At 45.4% G+C, this 17,854-nt stretch overlaps 1 protein-coding gene across 2 annotated transcripts in view; it reads right to left on the reverse strand.

The window, feature by feature from the left end:
• Positions 1-1,265: 1,265 nt before the first annotated feature.
• The window catches only part of ASPG (asparaginase), a 79,269-nt gene continuing 62,680 nt past the window's right edge, over positions 1,266-17,854 (reverse strand). The window contains exons 14-17 of one of the 2 annotated variants that reach the window (XM_039533665.1): positions 6,917-7,016; positions 6,540-6,599; positions 1,451-1,510; positions 1,289-1,357 (exon numbers count right to left, since the gene is read on the reverse strand). In XM_039533665.1, the coding sequence (XP_039389599.1) occupies positions 1,316-1,357; positions 1,451-1,510; positions 6,540-6,599; positions 6,917-7,016 (262 nt within the window). In that variant the 3' untranslated portion in view covers positions 1,289-1,315. Of the gene's footprint in view, positions 1,358-1,450; positions 1,511-6,539; positions 6,600-6,916; positions 7,017-17,854 lie in introns of both variants that reach the window. The other variant, XM_039533666.1, reaches the window with a different exon arrangement.

Genomic DNA, 17,854 nt, shown 5'->3' on the forward strand with positions numbered 1-17,854 from the left:
GTCTGTAAGTTGGCCTGGGAAGGCTCAGAAAGGCTCAATGGAGCATTGGCTGCATGGAAAGGGTAGCTATGGAAAGGGGGAGGAACTCCTCCATGCTTCAGCAAAGGTGCCATTTGTTTGAGGAAGACATAACATCAGAAATCATAGTTGTAAATCAAAAGTTGTGTCCCCTGTCTGTGCATCTGCCATAAGTATTCTCTATATTTGTAAATTCTAGGCTTTCATACCTAGAAGCATTATTGCTTTAACCAGAAATCTATTAATTCTTTAGCCACTCAAGATCCAATCTGATGTCAAACATAGCTATTCTGATTATGTCCTGTTCAGAAGGTAGGTAAAATCATTGTTACAGAAATTCAGTTCAGTTAAAGAGTCCCACCAACTAATGTGACTATGTCTACACTGTGCCACAGTGCGAACTATGGGGATTCAAATTGCAGAGTGCACCAAAGTGTCTCTAACTATATTCATGTTAATGTGAACTGGGTACCTTTTAGTACACACCTCCTGAAGCATCCACACAGAGCAGTGAGCAACATTTTGGCGCACAATTGTGAAGCCTGTAGTCTGGACTGTGGCACAGTGCAAACAAGCCCTGTGTTTAAGGTGTCAGCCTTATAATACATTTAAAAAGTGCAGTTTAAATGACACATCGGTGAATATTAGCACAGAACTGCAGGTGGATGCTCTTGATTGATGCAATTATTTGCGCTGACACACACACAGTTGTTGTAATTATTATTACTGACACAATCTAAACTATTGCAAAAAAACAGTGAAGTGAAACAAATGTTTATTTCCAGAGATTTTATTAATGTAAATCCATGAATATATAATCAACTTTAAATTCCCCCCCCCACAAATATAAATTCCTTGTAACAGAAATGCTGCAGGTTGCATGCAGCATTTCCCCCATAGATTTACTAGATAAAAACTCAGTGTCCCAATTATAGAAAATAAAAAATTCAGCATACTAGTTATAGAAAAATAAAATAAAATATTTATACAGTAAGAGACACTATATCATGACATTCCAGTCTCATTTGATTACAGCTATATGCTCAGACACTTGGCACTGAAAAAGAACCTAAACTGAGATGTGACATGCTAGTGTAACAGGTTTTCATTTTTTAAAAGAAATTTAAAATATCAGCCATAAGAAAATGATCTTAAAAGATAAGAAAAAAGTAAATATATTTCTAAATTAATTCTAGGTTCCCAATATACTCTAGTAGCAACTGCAATCATCTCCACCTTCCTTTTTAAATTCTTCTTTTTTTTTTTTTTAAATTATTGCCCGGTATTGTTTAATTGTTCAAAACTGGCTTTTTTCCCAGGAATGTTCATTTTCCATAACCTATGGAGAAATCATATAAAGAAACAGTTAGCTTTAAGACATGCAGTGTGGACCACTTCAAATTTGCCTGAAGCCTTTCCAAGAAGAGCTTACATTGTAGCCTACTGAGTAAACTCTAATCCAACACTCAGGAATGCCTTCAGATTGTCTTTCCTATAGGTAGGGAAGATTAAAAAAAAAAGATCAAGAGATGGCCCATATGAGAGTTACAGATTTAAAGTGACATGCTTCTCAGTCTGATATCAAATTGAGGTGAATTGAGGTGAATGTAAAGGCACCACAAATCTTTGAATTTTACTGAAACACTAAATCAGCGTGTAGTAGGTATAGAATGCTACCAGTGAGAATTCCCCACTCACATACACCAATGGGAACGTTTTATATCCATTTTGTACAGGTGTAAATGACTACCCAAGGTGCATAGCAGTGGAGAATCCAGCCCAAAGTGTTTAAACATCCTGAGGGTTGTTTTTTTTTAATCTCTCCAATATCTTAGATTTTCCAGTACACTGGAAAAGAGATATCTAATCTCCAACGTGAGAGGATTGCATCAGAGTAGAATTTTGAAAAAAAAAATGTAAGTGTTTAAAATTCCTCTAGTTATAGTGGCAAGCTGAGTGGTGAATCTTCTCCAAAGATTCACGCATCATTTAAGATTTGGTTGACTGTTCTCCCAGTTTCATTTGACTGTTGGCTGGAGAAGGTATATGTCAATACTGTTAATTTTGACATTCAGTGTAAATAATTTAGAATTCAGACAATCTCTGAAATTCCTGATCTCTCCTACTGTCCTGATTCAGAATCTACAATGGCAGGGTGATTCTGTGAGGCCTTTTAAACTCAAGTCTTCTATTGTCAATATTTCCTAACGTGCTTAGTCAGGTCTCTGTCTCACTCTTTTTTTTTTTTAAATTAAGATTGTCTAAATTACATTATTAGGAACAAAATCCTGAGTTAGGATAGCCGGGGGCAAATGCTCTGCTGGTTAAATTGTCATTGGTGAATTCAGTCTAGCTGAAGATCTGCGCCACTTGGTTTCAGTGCTGGCTAACTACAATACAGTCTGTCCTCTAGCCAGTGAGCCAGAGTGTGTGTTATCATTTATGTAGTGCCATAGGTGTCCATATGAGGCAAGGGTGCTACTCAGAGGAATTTACAATCTAATACAGGCAAGACAGATGAATATGCCATCAAAACATGCCAAGGATGAGATGAGAAAGGAGTGGGATGATATGAAGTGATCCCAAGTTGTTGTTCTGGCAAATAAGCCCATCTTGTCTTTTAATCTTGACATGGAAATGGTTGGAAGTCTACACTGCAATGAAACAGCCCCACAGCCCAAGCCATGCAAGCCTGAGCCAGCTGGCACAGGCCAGCCACGAGTTTTTAATTGCAGTGTAGACATACCCCAAAAAACAGTTGTAACCAGAGCTGAAGTGTCACTCTGTTCTTTAAAAATGAGTACTTGTGGCACCGTAGAGTCTAACAAATTTATTTGGGCATAAGCTTTCGTGGGCTAAAATCCAGTTCATCAGATGCATGGAGTGGAATATACAGTAGGAAGCTATATATAGCAGTACATGAAAAGATGGGAGTTGCCAGACTAACACGACTGCCACTCTGAAATCTATTTTTTAAGTTTCTGGTGAAGGCGCAATACATATTTCCCAAAGATGCTGTTTTCTCTAGTGCTGTTATTAGATTGTTTAGCTAATTAAACTCATCCTCTGCCCAATGACTCCTAAGTCACATCATATGAAAACAGATCCATACAGTTACATGAAAGCAGCAAAGAGTCCTGTGGCACCTCATAGACTAACAGATGTTTTGGATGCATCCGACGAAGTGGGTATTCACCCACAAAAGCTCATGCTCCAAAATGTCTGTTAGTCTATGGGTACGTCTACACTACGGGACTATTCCGAATTTGCATAAACCGGTTTTGTAAAACAGATTTTATAAAATCGAGTGCGCACGGCCACACTAAACACATTAAATCGGTGGTGTGCGTCCATGGTCCGAGGCTAGCGTCGATTTCTGGAGCGTTGCACTGTGGGTAGCTATCCCGTAGCTATCCCATATTTCCCGCAGCCTCCCCCGCCCCTTGGAACTTCCGGGTTGAGATCCCAGTGCCTGATGGGGCAAAAATCATTGTCGCGGGTGGTTCTGGGTAAATGTCGTCAGTCACTCCTTCGTCTGGGAAAGCAACGGCAGACAAGCATTTTGTGCCTTTTTCCCCTGGATTGCCCTGGCAGATGCCATAGCATGGCAATCATGGAGCTTGTTTTGCCGTTTGTGACTCTCACCGTATGTGTACTAGATGCCACTCACAGAGGCGATTCAGCAGCGCTACACAGAAGCATGCTTTTGCTTTTGCATGACAGCAGAGATGGTTACTAGCCATATTGCACCATCCAAACCCTTCCATAAATTGGAACTGAGGATGATCATGGCTACCAGTCCTTTTGTACCATTTGCTGCTAGTGCCCCTGGCCGATCAGCCAGGGGCGCAAAAGCCAAGATTGGTTACTAGCCATATTGCACCTTCCATCTTTTTGTACCATTTGCTGCTGTCATAAGTGCCCCTGGCCGATCAGCCAGGGGCGCAAAAGCAAAAATTGGGAATGACTCCCTGAGTCAATCCCTCCTTTTTGGTATCTAAAAATAGAATCAGTGCTGCCTAATATAGGCAGGTGTACTAGAGAACCACCGTATCATAGAACCAGAGAGCACAGCTGCTCTCTGTCAGAGCCTGCAGAAATTATGATCTGTATGCTATTCACAGGGGGTGCTCCTGTAACAACCCCACCTGTTGATTCCGTTCTTCCCCCAGCTTTTCTTGGCTACCGTAGCATTGTCCCCCCACTTGTGTGATGAATTAATAAAGAATGCAGGAATAAGACACACTGACTTGTTAGTGAGAAATGAGTGGAAGGCAGCCTCCAGCTGCTATGATAGTCCAGACAGGACATTAAGCAGTGTGTAGGAGAGAAGCCCAGCATCCCACTGCTAGTCCAGGGGCAACTGAATCTTTTCTTTACACATGAAGGGTGGGGGCTGATGGAGCTCAGCCCCCTGTTGCTATGATGAGGATGGTTACCAGCCATATTGCACCATCCATCCACCAGAAAAAATTAGGGCCAATAGGCTGATGACGAGGACGGTTACCAGTCCTTTTGTACCATCAGCTGAGGCTGATGATGAGGATGGATTTCCATCTTATTGTACCATCAGCTGAGGCTGATGATGAGGATGGATTTCCATCGTATTGTACCATCAGCCGCCCATGGCGGGGGGGGGGAGCAAGGATGTTGGTGTTGACGGCTGCAGCATCGTGTCTATCTGCAGCATTCAGTAAAGATAGGGTGACATGTAAAAGAGTCAGAGGATTGTTTTACCTTTCGCTTCTGGGGGTGGGTGGGGGGGTGAGTAGATTGCCAAGCTATGCCCTGACCCGCGGACACTGTGTTTGACCCTAGAAGCATTTGGAGCTCAGCCAAGAATGCAAATACTTTTCGGAGGCTGCAGGAACTGTGGGATAGCTTCAGTCCTCCAGTCCATGACCATCCATTTGATTCTTTGGCTTTCCGTTACGCTTGTCACGCTGCAGTGCGCTGAGTCCCTGCTATGGCGTCTGTCTGGAGATTTTTAAAAAAGGATTCTGAATTTCATCTTCTGTAACGGAGCGCTGATAGAACGGATTTGCCTGCCCTTACAGCGATCACATCCGCATGGTCCATGCGGGAGCTCTTTTTTTATTTTGATTTCGGACTGCATCGCCACCCGTGCTGATCGGAGCTCCACGCTGGGCAAACAGGAAATATTCAAAAGTTCGCGGGGCTTTTCCTGTTTACCTGACCACTGCATCCGAGTTCAGATTGCGGTCCAGAGCGGTCACTGGTGCACTGTGGGATAGCTCCCGGAGGCCAATACCGTCGATCAGCGTCCACACTAACCCTAATCCGATATGTTAATACCGATACTAGCGTTACTCCTCTCGTTAGGGAGGAGTACAGAAACCGGTTTAAAGAGCCATTAAAATCGATATAAGGTGCCTCCTAGTGTGGACGGTTTTGGCGTTAAATCGGTTTTACGCTCCTAAAACCGATTTAAACGCCTAGTGTAGACCAGGCCTATAAGGTGCCACAGGACTCTTTGCTGCTTTTACAGATCCAGACTAACATGGCTACCCCTCTGATACTTGAGTTACATGCAGGGCCGGCTCCAGACCCCAGCGCGCCAAGCGCGTGCTTGGGGCGGCATTTTGCTGCGAGGGTGGCAGGCGGCTCCAGCGGACCTTCCGCAGTCATGACTGCGGAAGGTCCACCGGAGCCGCGGGACCAGCGGACCTCCCGCAGGCATGACTGCGGATGCTCCACTGGAGCCGTGGGACCAGCGGACCCTCCGCAGGCACGTCTGCAAGAGGTCCCCTGGAGCCGCGGGACCGGCGACCGGCAGCGCGCCCCCTGCGGCGTGCCGCCGTGCTTGGGATGGCCAAATTCCTAGCGCCGCCCTGGTTACATGAAAGGAACTTGTCGGTTTAAGTATCAAGATACTTGTTTTGGGGAATGTTTAATTCACTCAATGTATTTTCTTGGTTGCTATAAGCGTAATCTATTTGCACACATTACAAAAACATGACATTTTCCTTTTGAATGAAATATGTAAACTCTCAAGTATTTGCATGGTTGTAGTTTGTCTCTCTGTTTTCATTCTGACTAGAAATATTCCTGATTTGGGTTTACTTAAGTAAATTTAAATCGATGTACCATTGGTTGTCAGACCTGCGGAGAAGAAACTCACTAATGCATTATTTACTTTGTAAATTCTCTCTCTTTCCATTACAGTAATACTTAGATGAAATTCAGGATCCCATAGTACTAGGTGCTGTATAGGTCCTGTGTAGACACAGTCCCTGCCCCAAAGAGTTTATAATCTAAACAGACAAGGCAGTCTATTTAGATTATACCCCCGTTTTATAAATGGGGAACTGAGGCACAGAGAGGTTAAAGGTCTTGCTCAAGGTCACAGAGAAGTTTGTGGCAGAGCCAGGAACTGGACTCAGAATTCTCCAAGCCCAGTCCAGGGCCTTAACTACAAAACCATCCTATACCAGCAGCAGCAACCAAAAAGACAACTCGGGCTCATTTCAGCAAACAAGAACTTTTAAAATAACCATTACCTGCTTTATCTTCAGTTGATTAAGAAAGTCTAGGAGCTCCACATGCCCTGTAGCCTCTGCCTGTAAACAGAAATGTAAAGAGTACTGCCATGTCTTGTCTGCATGTACACATGCATGCAAAACTACTTAAAGCCTGACTGAAATGTCTAATTACTTGTGGAGAGTTGGGAGAATGATGGCTTTGAATGACGTATTACTTGACGAGTTCTGGAAGTGTCATTAATTTGAAGCAAAGACTTTTTTTTAATCAAAATGGTCGGAACCAAAGTGGCATTTATTTTGCCCAACCTAATACCATCTGACATGTCAAAACAGATATGCCATAACACACATGCTTAACAGAGCTCCACATGCAGAAAAGCAATAGTCACACTTACTATTTGTAAGGGAGTTCTGCCATCATACCCAGTTTGTTCCAGGTTTACACCAGCTAGATACCAGGCATACAACCCTTCCACATCGCCATTAGCAGCGAGGCTGGAAAAAGAACAATTAAGAACAGTTTACTTTTTCTAAATCTGTAAGGGCAACTCACTGTAATACTGTGTTCTCTTAACGATCAGAGAAACTAATGTGAACACTAAACCAACAACAATTTTAGCATGACTGCCAGGATGGAGGAGTGGAGGGGTGGGGGGGGAGGAAGCAAGGGAGGGAGAGGTTTACAAAAGCTTTGAACAGCTGAGCCAGCAACAGGGCTTGATGAATCAGTTCCTAAATTAACAGGGTTGTATTATAAGCAACTTACAACAGGCTAGTTTCACTCAGTGGGTGTGACTATGACTAAAGGGGAAAAAAGATACGCAGTTTCATATTTCACAACACAATATTTATCCTGTGAAATACCGTTTAAAGGGGACTAGGGGGGAGCTATCCCACATTTGAGTTGCAGAGTTTTGCATTTTCAATAAGTTTTACTATACAGAGATTGACAGAAGACATGCTACCAAAATATTGTACTTAAAAACAAACGCCAAAAGTTGTATAAACATATCTGATACAATATTGCCTCTAGCATTAATGTTAATAGTCATTATCAGCGGTTTCTGTGGTGCCATTTGGATAATTGTAATGATGCTACAGTATTTGGATCTTAAATTAAGGGCAATTTATAAAACTCAGTGTCAATAAACAGCCATTTTACACACAGTGAGAAAAAAAGTCTGCTAAGGGTGGTCTATGCCCATCAGTTCTAGATGACAAACATTATACAGTATCAAAGTGAATCAAGACATGTGGATTTTGAATTTGCGGTGTGACACCACAGGCAGTTTCTTGCAGGCCTGCTGGCAGTCCCACTAGTATCTGCAGAACTTAATCATTCATTTAAAAAAATGTGTTTTTAGCTCCTGTGGTGTGAAAAACACCTGGATGTGCCCCAATGCAATGTCACCTGCAGACAGGCAGAAACAACAGAACAGCATGTAGTCTGAAAAAAGTGGGTGGGTCTCACCATCATTCCACCATCTGTCTGCCTGTCCCCCCAGCAATTATTTCTGACCTCAAATCAATCCTGCCCCATAATCCACATATCAATTCTGCCCCTTTCAGCCTCACCTCTGCTCCTCCTACAGCTCTAAGGGTGCTTCACCCCACCCCAAAAGTCTGGGGAGCTGCACTGGGGTCTCCTCTCTGCTTTCCCAGGATGCAGGGACGGGAGGAGCAGAGGAGCTGTTCCATTGCTCACAGGAGGGCAGGAGAGCAGAGCCATCATGAGCCGCTGGACTCTTTCTGCTTCCTCCCCATCCCCTGCAAGAGGGGTGCAGGTTGCTTGGGGATGGAGTGGAGAGCTCTGCCTGCTTGCGGCCGCTGCCCTGGGAAAAGCAACCAATCAGAGCCCCCGCAGCTGTATTAAAAATGTGTACCCCTCAGCAACTTGGCTGGCTTCTTAGAAAGGTTGTTTCGCAGATCTGCGACCTGACCCGCTTTAAGGCCTGGGGCTACCCCCAGCCATCTCAAGAGGATGTTAGCTCTGGAGCCGTAAGGCCTTTAAACATTAATATTGACTACTTGATGAATATCTGAACAGAAACAGCCAGGTGATTCTCCAGTGAGGCTGGATCTCACTGAAGTGAGGGATGGAAAAGGCCTGTTAGTTTAGAGGCCTGTTTGTTTAGTCTGTGGTAGCATATGACCTGCTGCCCTGAATGTCGCTCTCTTTCTGAAGGAAAAGAGTACTGAGAACAGCAGGCGATGGGTAAGGAGGAAGGTGAAAGGCTCCTGAATGTGGTAGACTGGCTGAGCAGACTTGACTGCTGGGGGGGGTGCAGTAAAGGCATGTGAGATCTCAGCAGCAGGCAGCCAGGACAGCTTGTAGAAGGGTCATTCTGTAGTCAAGTCTGCAAAATTTGTTACTCCCTGCTAGTCTGAAGCCACTTCTCAACTGTTGATAATTATTTTTAGGTACTTAAAAAAAAATCTGTAAACAGGAGTGGAAACCTCTAACTGCAGCAGCCTGAGGGTGGGTGAGAAGAAAGCTTTTTCAAGGTCTTTCCTTGCAGCAGCCTGAGAGGGTGGAAAGAAAACAAAGGCTGTGCCTTTGGCTGTTGAGATGGAGTGAAGGGGTCTGGGGCAGGGTAGACGGAGAGGAGTTAGGGTCTTTGTTTTGTATGAGAAATGTAATAGTGGGAGCAGGCATAGGTAAGAGAGGAAATGTTGAGGAAGCACTAATGGAAAGCAATGTTGTTGCAAAAAGGTTATTTCCCACTGACAACAGATCAAAGGGGGGAGTTTAATAGTGAGTTAAAAGGGAAGAGCCCTTATAAATTGCACAAGACTGCAAGAGTATTAGAAAAATAGGGAAATGAGTAGCTCACAGCAGTGGCTACTCAACAAGTGAACGTTTATTTGTTTCAGAAGATTCATCTTTTGCTACAGGCAAGGTGAGATTCTCTGGCTATAAAAATCAAAGCCAGATGATGAGAATCAAGAGCTTCTCAAAGTCTGGACAGGAAAGTGCTGAGCTGCCAAAAAGGGGTCTATCATTCACCCATCATGTAAAACAAAAAATCTCTATGCCCAAAGAAGAGCACATTAAAAAACACTGTGTTACCAAACAAACCCAGGTAATTCAGACGGTATCACAGTTAGCACCACAAACAAAAGTGCTTTACTTACTTGCATGCTGCCCATCCAAAAGCTCTTGTTCAGAGAGGGCAAGCTGAGTTAAAATTGCCACAGAGGTTGAAACTATGAAGCTGCTTCTAAGTCAGTAACAAACAAACAAAAATAATACTGGTCACTGATCAGGATTTCTTGTAACAATGAAAGGCTGTTCCAAATTAAAAAAAAAAATCACATCAGAAGTTTGTTAATTTAAACTATTGCTGAATAACTATCCAGCCAAAAATAAAACAGATTTCAATGATTACTCTGCATTTCACCTAAGGATTAGCAAAAAAATTCCTCTGCTTCAATTTGGTGACTGACAATCTACGTAATGCACATCCACAATTCAGATGCTTATTTTAAATTTCTGGGATGACAAAATTTGAAGTGGAAAAAAAAAGTTTTGGGGTTTGGCTTTAATTCAAGGCCAAATAAAGGGTGCTGACCTTCAAGACTATAGTGGCACACATGCAATCTCTGTGTCTGGATTTGTCCAAATTTGCTGACATCATCATAGATGGGAGTCTTTAACAACAAAAACTAAGGCCTGGTCTACACTAGGACTTTAATTCGAATTTATCAGCGTTAATTCGAACTAACCGCTCAACCGTCCACACCAGGAAGCCATTTAATTCGAACTAGAGGGCTCTTTAGTTCGAATTTGGTACTCCACCCCGGCAGGTGGAGTAACGCTAAATTCGCACTTGCTAGCTCGAATTAGGCTTGGTGTGGATGCTAATCGAACTTAGCAGCTCCGGGAGCTATCCCACAGTGCACCACTCTGTTGACGCTCTGGACAGCAGTCCGAGCTTGGATTCTCTGGCCAGCCACACAGGAAATGACCCGCGAAAATTTGAATTCATTTTCCTGTCTGGGCGGTTTGAATCTGACGTTCTGGTTGCACATCGGGGCGAGCTCCGCAGCACCTGCAACGATGCAGAGCTCTCCAGCAGAGGAGTCTGGGCAATCCCAGAATAGAAAGAGGTCCCCAGCATGGAGTGACCGGGAAGTCCAGGATCTGATCGCTGTGTGGGGCGAGGAGTCTGTGCTCTCGGAGCTGCGCTCCAACAAGCGGAACGCAAAGACCTTCGAGAAGGTCTCTAAAGCCATGAAAGACAAAGGATACAGCCGGGATGCGATGCAGTGCCGCGTGAAAGTGAAGGACCTAAGACAAGGGTATCAAAAAGTCAGAGCGGCAAACGGACGCTCCGGAGCCCAGCCCCAGACATGCCGCTTCTACGAGGCACTGCATGCCATTCTAGGTGGGTCTGCCACCAGTGCCCCACCAGTGACGGTGGACTCCGAGGACGGAATAGTGTACCGGGACAGTTCCCCCTCCCTGTTCGCCGATGGGGAAGATGAGGAAGGGTCTTTAGAGGACGGCGCAGGCGACATCGAACCCACTCCCGCTTTCCCTGACAGCCAGGATCTCTTCATCACCCTCACAGAGATCCCCTACCAACCGTCCCTGCCCGTTAACCAGGACTCGGAATCAGGGGAAGGATCAGGCGGTAAGTGCTACAAACAGGGAAACATTTATTTTTTTAAGAAACAGGGATTTATATAAAAAATAGAAATACTATATAAACATTTTTAAATATGAAACTAAACAAACAGCAGGTCTACACAAACAGCAATGGAGCAAAAGTCCTCTGGGGATATTTCAAAAAAGCTCTCAGAGAGCAGCTGGAAAAGCCTCAGCAAGAGGTTTCTTGGGAGAGGTGCTTTATTGGGTGCTCCGTTGAAGCACACTCTTCCGCGCCATGCCATCCTCAGGTAGAGGTGACCATCGCCTCTACGAGCATGGCAGCGTAGGGTCCTGGTCTGTGCAGGGCTTCTATTAACATCCGCTCTCTCTGTGTGCGCCTGACACGCCTCAGGGTGATGTCGTTGTGGAAGTGCTGCATCTAATTAGTGGAATTAGTGTACTGTTACTATTGTGCATGGTAGACTTTTACTTTGCATAAGAATGACCCTCGCTTAACAGAGTTTTACTTTGCATAAGAATGACCCTCGCTTAACAGAGTTTTACTTTGCATAAGAATGACCCTCGCTTAACAGCCACGTGTTGCAGGCCTCAGAGGAAAAGCATACAGGGTCTTTCGCGGTCACTGGCGGGAGATGCCGCATAACGCTCATCTTTTCTGCTTTGCACATTGCCTCCAGCAGGAGAGCACAGCTAAGCACTATCTGATAAGCAGTCTGTACTGTAAGGCTTACCAGGACTTTGTGCAAGAGGGATGCAGCTGTCTCTCCTCGCTTGCGCTATCCAGTGCAATCGCGCCGCCAATGAGCGTATTCCGAAATCTCGGACTAGTTCCGAGATCTCCTGAGACTTGGTTCCCTGTTTGGTCTTCTTAACTGAAAATGACTAGACTGTGTTTACTGTTGGCAAACATGTATTTGTTCAAGGAAATCACCTACTTTTTCGCATCACACAGCTTGGCTCCTTCACGGACTGCCCCGCCATCCCCTGCAGAGGCTGGCTCAGATTAGACGCCGAAAGAAAAGACAAGGGACGACATGTTCCAGGAACTGATGGCCAGCTCCAGAGCGGAGGCGGCAGAGCAGAGACAGTCGAGGAGAGCCTGTGTCAGCAGCATCGCACACACATGGAACGGGAGGATAGGTGGCGGCAGGAAGACCAGCAGGCGACTCAAACGCTGCTTGGTCTAATGAGGAGCAAGCGGACACGCTCCGGCGCCTTGTAGATGTTCTGCAAGACCACAGGCAGGAGGAGAGCCCCTGCAGTGCATCTGCAACCGCCCTCCAACGCCAAGAAGTCCTGTCCCCTCACCCAAAGTGACAAGAAGGAGGGGCGGTAGGGGCCGTGAGAACTGTCACTGCACCGCAGCAGAGCGCTAATGTACAAGACACCTCTCGCGCTGTAAATTTGTAGAAGTTCTTCCCTTACAGGATCACCCAGTCCCAAATCCAAGTTTCAACCCCCCACTGTGTATAACATTATTAAAAGCGGTTTGCTGTTACTCTCTGTTTCCGTCACGTTTCTCGTGTCAGAAGACTTTGGGGGGGGGGGGGATTTTTAATTACAGTGCATAGCCCACATTACCAGGGTACAGACTTGGGGGAAGGGTCAACTGCAGGGCACACACAGACTGCAGTCACTAGGCACCAGGGACAGTGTGTGTGGTGTATGCTGCCCCGGCTCTTTCCTTGATGTGTAGGGTCCTGGTGCCTGACATCCCCGAATGTAAAGGCAGGCTTCCCTTCACATGCATTTGGACCGTAGTCACGATCCTCCCCGGTGCCCCGAGCCCCAAAAAGAGACCTCATCCAGGGCAGATACTCACCCTTCCCCACACCCCTCACCCCTTCCAACGCCCAAACCCACAGCCATCATGGTAACCCCTATCCAAGGACGGCACCCCTCGCCCCTTCCTGCAAACCCACCCATCAGTGCACACCTTAACCAGCACAGAATGCTTCCATGTTTCAACGAAGAAACAGAAATGCAAAGTCAACGAAAGATTTATTATTAATTACTAAAACATGTCCTTAGTTTTAAAACGTCCTTGGAAAGTGGGGAAAACTTGGTTTATGATCAGGCTCTCTTAAAATCAAGTGGACAGTCACAGGTTACCCTGCTCTGCGAGGAAACTCGCTTTCAAAGCCTCCCTGATGCATATCGCTTCCCGCTGGGATATTCTCTCAGCACGGGTGTCTGGCTGATCATAAACAGCAGCCAGGCGATTTGCCTCAACCTCCCAAGCGGCCAAAAGGTCTCGCCCTTGCTCTCACAGAGATTGTGGAGCACACAGCAAGCAGCAATAACTACGGGATATTCTTCTCGCTGATGTCCGAGCGAGTCAGTAAGGTCCGCCATCTCCCCTTGAGACGTCCGAAAGCACACTCCACCACCATTCTGCACTTGCTCAGCCGGTAGTTGAAGAGTTCCTTTTCAGTGTCCAAGGCGCCTGTATAGGGCTTCATGAGCCAGGGCATTAGCGGGTAGGCCGGGTCCCCGAGGATCACTGTAGGCATCTGCACATCCCCAACCGTTATTTTGTGGTCCGGGAAGAAAGTGCCTGCCTGGAGGCGTCTAAACAGACCAGAGTTCCTGAACACACGCGTCATGAACCTTGCCCGCCCACCCGGCGTTGATGTTGGTAAAACGTCCCCTATGGTCCACCACAGCTTGCAGCACCATTGAAAAGTAGCCCTTCGGTTAATGTACTCGCTGGCCTGGTGGGCTGGTGCCAGGATAGGGATGTGAGTCCCATCTATAGCCCCACCGCAGTTTGGGAATCCCATCGCGCGAAGCCATCTATGATGACCTGGACATTTCCGACAGTCACTACCTTTGAGAGCAGTTGCTCAACGATTGCGTGGGCTACTTGAATGACAGCAATCCCCACGGTAGATTTGCCCACGCCAAAGTGGTTCGCTACTGACCGGTAGCTGTCTGGCGTGGCAAGTTTCCAGAGGGCTATGGCCACTCGCTTCTGCACAGTCAGGGCTGCTCGCATCCTTGTGTCCTGGCGCCTCAGGGCAGGGGACAGCAAGTCACACAGTTCAAGGAAAGTGTCCTTACGCATCCTGAAGTTTCGCAGCCACTCTGTGTCATCCCAGACCTGCAGCACTATGCGGTCCCACCAGTCTGTGCTTGTTTCCCGGGCCCAGAATCGCCGTTCCACACCATGAACTTGACCCATTGCCACCATGATCTCCACTGCCCGGCGTACCCTGCTTTCTGAGAGGTCTGCGCCACTCTCCTCACCGTGCTGCCGGAGCCTCCTCGCCCGGTTTCTCAGCATCTGACTGTGGAAGAGGTGGACGATAACGTGCGAGGAGTTGACAACGGCCATAAGTGCAGCGATGATCGCAGCGGGCTCCATGCTCGCAGTGCTGTGGCGTCCGCGCTGTAACCGACCAGAGAAGGGCGCGAACAGATTTCCGCGGCGCTTTCAAGGAAGAGAGGGAGGCGGGATTGACGGTTCAATGACGACACATTTTCCCCAGCATGCATTGGGGAAATCCCTAATTCCAATGGGCAGCGGGGAGTGCGGGAACTGTGGGATAGCTTCCCACAGTGCACCGCTTCCAAAGTCGAAGCTGGCCCCGTGAATGTGGACTCAGAAGTTCGAATTTGTGTATTTAGTATGGATACACAAATTCGACTTATTAAGGTCGAATCCACAAATTCGACTTAAGTAGATTCGAAATAGTCCTGTAGTGTAGACAAGCCCTAAGAATGGCAGGTTATCAAGTCACAATTGCTCAAATGGGTAATGAACTATCCTAACCAAGAGCAAAACCAGTGAGATAAATGTTTATTACTTGTTTTCACTGCTGTCACTATATGTGACCTTTATTCTATCCTGTTGATTAATTCACAGCCAATTTACATTTCCCCTCCAAGATATCAAAGCTAAATAGGGCCGGGGGCATCCTTTGAGGTTTACTGCCTCAGAGGAATGGTTTTGGTAAAGACCTAGATGAGATTTTTAAGTTGAAAAGGTAAATCAATTTGATATGCTTGAAGAATGCAAGTAGCTTGGTCATCTTGCATCTCACAGACATTATGCTGATTCTAAATAACTTTAATCCAATTTCAGAGGTGTGCCAAAAAGGAAATCTCTTTAGGTCTGCATAACAGGAACTCCACTGGTATGTACCTTCTGAGGTTTGCAGGGCCTCCTACCCACTGCCAGAAGCCTTCTGTGCACCTAACAGGTTGGCAACAGAGGAGAGCCACTGGCATGCCTTGGAAGGAGCACAAGAGAGAAGCCCTGCTACTACAGACTCCCCTAGTTTACAACAGAAGAGCTACCTTCCTACATGTCTCGCATGGGTATGTCTACACCACATCTGGGAGAGAGCCTTCTGGCCAAGTCCACAGACTTGTGCCAGTGGGGCTTGTGCTAGGTGAGTACACGGTGCTTTGACATTTGGCCTCAGGCTGCCAGCTCCACTCCGGCCATTAGAGCCCCAGCTCTAGCCCAAGCTGCAACATCAAAGTACCATCTACAGAGCTATTTTTACCGTGCTAGCATGCGTCTTTCAACTCGGGCAGGAAGGCTTGCTCCCAAATGCAGTGTAGACATACCCCAAGAAGCTTTTGAGGCAATCCTGAGGTTTGCAAGATAGGAGCTTCCTTCTTGCACACATGCGGAAAAGCACAGGAAGGAAGGGCCTGGCTCTGTAGAAAAATGGGAGTGTGTCTGGTGCAGAACAAGTTTCAAACGCTAGCCCAGTTTCAAACGTTCAAGGCTTCTTGTATTTTTATTTTAAAAAAGGAAATCCCACCCTCCAAAACAAATAACTCTTCAACACTGGTTGAGAGTGAAAAACAACACACTGCTAAGCTCCTGTGCCGCTTGGTATACCATATAGTAGGCAGGAAGCATAAATGAGACTACCACTGGATTTTTAACATTTGGGAAGGATGATTATAGAACAGTTACATAATACAGGAATTTCCACTATGGGCAAAATGACTTGATTGTAGAAGAGTCAAGATGGTGGAAAAGTGATACATGTAATAATATTAGCTAGTATGTGCAGGTTGCACTAGATTACAAGCATAAAAACTGTTACAAAGGCTGTGAATCCTCAGTGCTTCATGACTTTTAAAATACGCATTGCAGTGACAGCAAAATAAGAATAAGAAGTTGGTAACATTTTAACTGGCTTAGAAGAAAGTACAAGTTTCTTAGCGGCTATTGACAGTGTTTACCATGAGGTACTGTTGACTCATTTGTAGGATTTTGCAAAGGGTCGGGAGGCTAAGTTCCTTTTTCTTGGTGAGTTCAGGATGGACCTCATCTTTCTCAGGGGGTCTTACACACAGTTCCATGTGGGGATCCTGCTTGTTCAATGTGTACTAAAGCCACTGGGAAATGGTGAGATATTTGTAGCTGCAGCACCACCCAGACAGTAGAGAAATTAGGTTTCTCTGCTGGTGAAGATTCTTGATATGCAAGGTAGTGATTCTGTGAGGGACTAAAATAATTCTATCTAGAGTGCACTCAAGGATACCATTCATATTATCCAGTGTCCCCAGGCCTTTTTGTTCATGTTTCATAACTGCAAGGAGAGATGGGAGGTTAAGATTATAAAAGCATGCTTCATATTTTATTTCTTCAGAAAGTTAACCAGGTATTAGGAGCATGGTCCCAGTACCTTCAGAACTATAATTTATCCCAACATCTGTGATCAGACTTAAAAAAGTATGTTATCCTGATAACAGGTTTGAAAAGAGAGCATCCTTGGATTTCATAAACTGATATTTTAACATCTGAGGATAGGAGTGAGTGAACTCATTTGGTTGCTCCCACCTGCCCTTACTTCAGCCTTGTTGAGCACAGACTGTTCAGAACAGGTGACATTCACTTAATTGACAAAAAACCAGCCAGTATAAACCAAATTTGTGGCTAAACTGTATCTAGTGGAGTAGCTTCCTGAACAAATTTGGGGAGTCACCATTGTGTGTCTTGGAGTTGTCACAGTTTTGTTTTGCATAAAGACAGCAATACCCCCGCGGTAGGAAAACAGATTTGGAAGATTCTAAGGGATGACTGGTAAGAAAACTTAGTTCTCATCTCGACAAAATGGAAACCTGAGATCAAAGAATTAAACATCTTAAAAATGCAAATTCCTCATCTCACTTTCTAAAAACAACAGGATGAATTAACTCTTAAAAGAGGCGGCTAAAAGACTGGATAACGTGATCGCATTTTGTTTGCAAATAAATTTCCAACATTAGATGCACTAGAAAGAATTCCAACTGACATTTTACAGTAATTAGCTGATGTCCTAGTTGATGTACTAAACCGACCACTTCAATTTCTAAATCCTAAATCATTTTACGTCTAAAGATAAGGAAATTAAGGGGCTAGCATTAGAACAGCAAAAGCACTGGCCATGGAGATGAATGAAATAAAGCCAAATTATTTTGACAATAGAGAAGCAGTGAGAAAAACTGGCTTTTGGATCTTAATTCAGGTAGAGAACAATATAAGATGACTCCTGACAATTCTAAAATTAGCTAGACCAGTCCTTGAATGCTACTTAGGAACCAGCCCCCCGGGGGCTGGGCCTATTGCCATGATGCCAGTCACTTAAATTAGACAGAAGGAGGAGTCAGTAAAACATCTAATTGTTCCAAAGGCAACTCTAACCAGGCTGAACACATGCAACAGCCTCACCAATATGCCAATGCCTAGTATGAGAAAACTCCTTAGGAA

The sequence above is a fragment of the Mauremys reevesii genome, linkage group 4, assembly GCF_016161935.1.
Source record: "Mauremys reevesii isolate NIE-2019 linkage group 4, ASM1616193v1, whole genome shotgun sequence".
NCBI lineage: Eukaryota > Metazoa > Chordata > Testudines > Geoemydidae > Mauremys > Mauremys reevesii.